General features: G+C 33.7%; 1 protein-coding gene across 1 annotated transcript; it reads left to right on the top strand.

Annotated features, from left to right (window-relative positions):
- Window positions 1-576: 576 nt before the first annotated feature.
- On the top strand, window positions 577-2,892 carry LOC107736830 (dehydrodolichyl diphosphate syntase complex subunit nus1-like; the record flags this gene model as incomplete). The annotated part of the gene is made up of 3 exons (XM_016548177.1): window positions 577-708; window positions 1,519-1,671; window positions 2,793-2,892. Coding segments are annotated over 3 exons (385 nt in total), but the record flags the coding sequence as incomplete, so codon positions are not given.
- Between the last annotated feature and the right edge of the window lie 1,789 nt (window positions 2,893-4,681).

Raw genomic sequence — 4,681 nt, forward strand, 5'->3', positions numbered from 1 at the left:
TGACAAATATATAGTAAGGGTGAACAGAGGTCTGAATCACATTGCTAATAGTGATTTGTAATTTAAAGGTCATAAATTTTGTTTGGCCAAGAAATTACCTTCGTTATTCATTCATGCCACTGTGGACTAAGTCATTTTATGAAGAAACCAAGAAGTCAGTGGTTCTCAACTAGCCTAGTTTTGATTCAAGCTTTTTTCTTCTCCCTTTCAACAGTTGATGATCATATTAATTTTGCTCTATTTTATTGTGTTTTATTATTTAACAGTGATTATTCCCTGTCAGAACAGAACTGTTTTCCACCCGTTGAAAGCCACTGATCTTGAACCACATTGGCGAGTTCAGCAAATTGAGTTCTCTCATGTGACATGTTCCTCAATTAGCCTAAAGTGTTGAGGGTCTAAATTTGTCTTCTGAAAGTGTGAGGTTGCTGCTGATAACATTTTTAGATTGATGTTACTGATGCTGAAGTCTAAGCTTGGTTTTATGGTTGTTTCCAACTTTAATGGATGAAGAATATGGAGGGTTTCTCTCTGAAACTATAATGTCTAATGGGTGTGGGACATCTTGTTTTACAGGTGTCTTCAGGAGGAATAACTCCAGACTCATGGAGGAAATCCTGAAACAGCAGCAGGAGCTTTTGGGAATGGACAGTTCCAAATACTCGGTGGAGTTTATGAAGAACGGTACATATAAGCAAGAGCATCAAGGTGAGGCTCAAATCCTGAGAAAATGACTGTTGCTTTTTGTTTGAGACGCCCACTGTGGGTGGGCACCTGTACAAACAGGTTGGATCAGAATATTTTGTCTAGTATGATTGCAGGTTTTTGGATATAATGGATCACAATGATAGTTGTTTATACCTTTTATCTGTTTTCATGGCTTGGGTTTGGAAAAGCAGGTTAATTCACTACAGGCTTTGTGGGAAAATGGAGAAACTTTTATGCAGTTTTTGTCTGAAAAGATTAATTTTTGCCGACCTCTGTAGGTCAGGAAATTGGTTTTATTTTTCAAAATATGCCTTGAGCAAGTCATCTTTTGAGGACCATATGAAACCCAATCCAGAGTGACACAGTGATACATAGGAAAACCTGTTTTTCTTCTTGTTTTACACCTAAGCTATATATATTTTCGGGCTCAATAATAAGTACTTTTTCAATAATAAGTACTGATCCAGTTGGACTAGTTGTTCATGCCAACATATTTATACTTTTCAAAAGTTTGTGGTCAGTAAAACAACTGTTTTCAGAATTGATGATAATAAGAAATGTTTCTTGAGTACCAAATCAGCAGCTTTGTAACTTTGTGTGGACTTGTTCACAAGATGTATTTAACTCTGTCTCATCACACACATCTGACTTTAGCGGAAAGACTGAGAGTTCATATTTAGTCACTTGTTCTGATTTACTCAATTTCTAAATGGAATATAGACTATGCATCACCCGGGTGTTTTAGTCTTTGTAAATGTTGTCCACACTTTACTTAATAAATTAAAGTCATTTTTTTCCTGTCTTCTATAGTGTTATCTTGTCAGTCAGTGGTGAAGGTCTTATCTCCAGATGATGGGCGGCTCAGTATCGTCCAGGCAGCCCAGCAGCTCTGCCGGGCCGTTGAGCAGAAGGAAAAGACGTCCAAAGACATTAACGTCACTGTGCTGGACTCATTACTCAGAGGTGAGGTTACAGCATGTCTGTTAGCTGACTAGCACAAACCCCGCAGTTAAATATGACATTTAGTCCTGTAATGTTATGTATATAAATGCTTAAGGACAAATATGTGTTAGTCTTTGAAAAAATTGTGCAACCACAGGTTGTATAAGAAGAAACATTTCTGCATAATTGAAAATGCTTTCTATTATTTTGACAAATAAATAAAATAAAGGATCCGGTCAATTATTTTCCTTTCTTCAGTGAATGCTGATAGGGATTACAAGTGAAGAGAAGGGGAAAAAATAAAGTTTTCAAAGTGCCTTATGAGGGATTTCAAGTGTATGCCAGTGAAATAATTTGTGGGATATTTTTTGTTGTATTGTAGTGGTGTCGTCTTCATCACAGTACAAGAGCAGAATAAATAGAAACACTTTTAGAGCTGTGAAATCTGATAATAAAAAAATATATCTGATATCAAACACATTGAAAATGCCAAACAGTAATATTTCACTGACTATTTATATGGTAATTTGACATTTCTTTATAGATGCAATGATTTAAACCTTTGATTTTTCAAATAAATAGACATTTTTTTGTGACTGAATCAATTAAATAAAACTTAGTCATTTCACCAAACTCACTCTTGTAAATTTACATTTTTATAAATATTGGGTCATATTAAATATTAATAATATAAATTATATACTAAATTGTATTACAAGATATTTATCTTAATATGATGTTTGTTATTATTTATAATATATAGTTACAATAATGTATCAAACCAAAATCTGCTTACAAAAATAGAATAGTATATATCTGTATCAGGAACATGATCATGTCAGATAACAAGGAGGCACAATGGAAAATATACTATTCAGGCCATCAGAGTGATGAAGAATTTTTATAGCACAACCTCTGATTGCAACAGTATGAGCATCATCGCTTCTCTGTGATTGCAGCTCACTGAGCTCACTCTTCCTGGAGGATATGAGAGACAGATGTTATTCAGGACCGTTTTTGCTTTTTCTATGGTCTCCAGGATCTTTTCGGTTACCAAAAGAGCCTGTAGTGTTCTCATTATTCATCTTCAGAAGCCCCTCAGGCTTTTTCCACTGAAACCTGTTTTTTTCCCCCCTGTACAGAGTCAAAGAACATACCAGACCCAGACCTGGTGCTGAAGTTCGGCCCTGTGGAAAGCACACTTGGGTTTCTTCCCTGGCACATCAGACTAACAGAGATTATGTGAGTACGTGTATGCATTGATGTAATTGAGCAAGCACAAACTATACAGAATGCAGGCAAGTTCTTAAACCATAAAACGCGTTTTGCCTTGTACAGAACATTTTAAGTTTTCTTCTTTTTGGTCCTCTGCTCTGGCTTTCTGCACGTCTTAAAGTCCTAATTCGTTCATCCACAAATTAAGGCCGTAAAAATTTCTTAAGTCGGAGCAGAATGTCTTAAATTCATAAAGTCGTTGCATGCATTGCAAAAAAATAATATCTTATTTTTTTTGTCTTGTTTTTCCAATACAAATCATTTCCAAGAAATAATGCGGGATTGGTAGCAGAAACTGTGTGCTTTGACATAATTCCGTGCGTACGGTGGCATTTTGCCTGGAGAGTTTACTTAAATCCTTTCGTGTGATTATCAGCACATTTTAACAACTAAACCCATCCACGCTGACACACTTATCTCTGGAAGCTTTCCAAGCGTGTGTGATGACGTGAACAGCTCTGTGAGATCACTGCACACATGCAGACTTTCACCGCATTGCATCATACAACCATCATCAGTGTCCTGCAGTGTGACAGACTCCATCTTAACTGTTTTAAACACCAACTTCTTGCCAAATTAATATGCATGGAGTTTTTACCATATCAGATTGTGAATGATAAATGTGCTGTAACTACTATAATTAAAGGTTAAATAAATGTAAGACATGTACACAAAGCAGCTAAAAATACGCTTTTCGTTCTATATGTATTTTAACCCAAATTCTTGATGTTGGGTGAAAAAGCACAAATTCATATGCTTCCACTTTTAAAATGATATAACATATCCTGTCGCCTTATCTTAAGAAGCAGAATTTAATAGAGAAGGAAACCTGTATTTTTCCTATTCAGTGATAATTGCAAAATGTATTGAACTAATGGAAAACGTACATTTGCATTGTTCAACACTGTACGGTTTTTGTGTTTCTCTGAGCTTCCACTAGATGGCAGTGTGTTACTGCACAGATTCACTGCATTATTAGCTAACTTGATCCTTTAGTTTCTCATCCATGTAACACATTCAATCTTCCATGAAGTGCCAAACAGGAAATCTGAATATATAAATGCAAATTGTGAATATATAGAAGTAAATCAAAATATATTTTTATAAATCTGAATTTATAAATGTGAATCACAATATAAAGATGCAAATCTGAATATATAAATGCAACTCAGTATATGTAGTTGAAAGTCTGAATATAAAAATAAAAATCTTAGTATATAAATGTAAATAATGAATATAAAGAAGTAAATCTGAATATATCGTTTTAAGTCTTAATATATAAATGTAAATTGTGAATATGTAGTTATAATTCTGAAAATATAAATGTAAATTGCAATATGTAGATGCAAGTCTGAATATATAAATGTAAATTAATATATATAAATGTAAATCATGAAGATGGTTATTATTCTGAAAATATAATTAAATCGGAATATATATATATATATTTAAAAATCCTGAATATATAAATGCAAATCTGAATATCAAATCTCAATGTAATTATATCTTTAGTATCAGACATGCCAGTAGACAGTTCTTTATTTAAATTTTTTTTTTTTTTAAAGAAAACAGAATGCCTGTACATCTTGCATACATGTATCAGTGCAGATATTGTACTATATTCATTATTGCATAATTAATGCATATCACTTATCTAAACCAAAGGAAGTATTTTCCTTGAAAAAAGGCAGTGGGGCTAAAAGATCTTCACAGTCAGTGACAGTGTTAATACCTAGCTTTCTAGACAATTCAACAT

This window comes from Sinocyclocheilus rhinocerous, unplaced genomic scaffold (assembly GCF_001515625.1).
Source record: "Sinocyclocheilus rhinocerous isolate Xijiao unplaced genomic scaffold, SAMN03320098_v1.1 C37016571, whole genome shotgun sequence".
NCBI lineage: Eukaryota > Metazoa > Chordata > Actinopteri > Cypriniformes > Cyprinidae > Sinocyclocheilus > Sinocyclocheilus rhinocerous.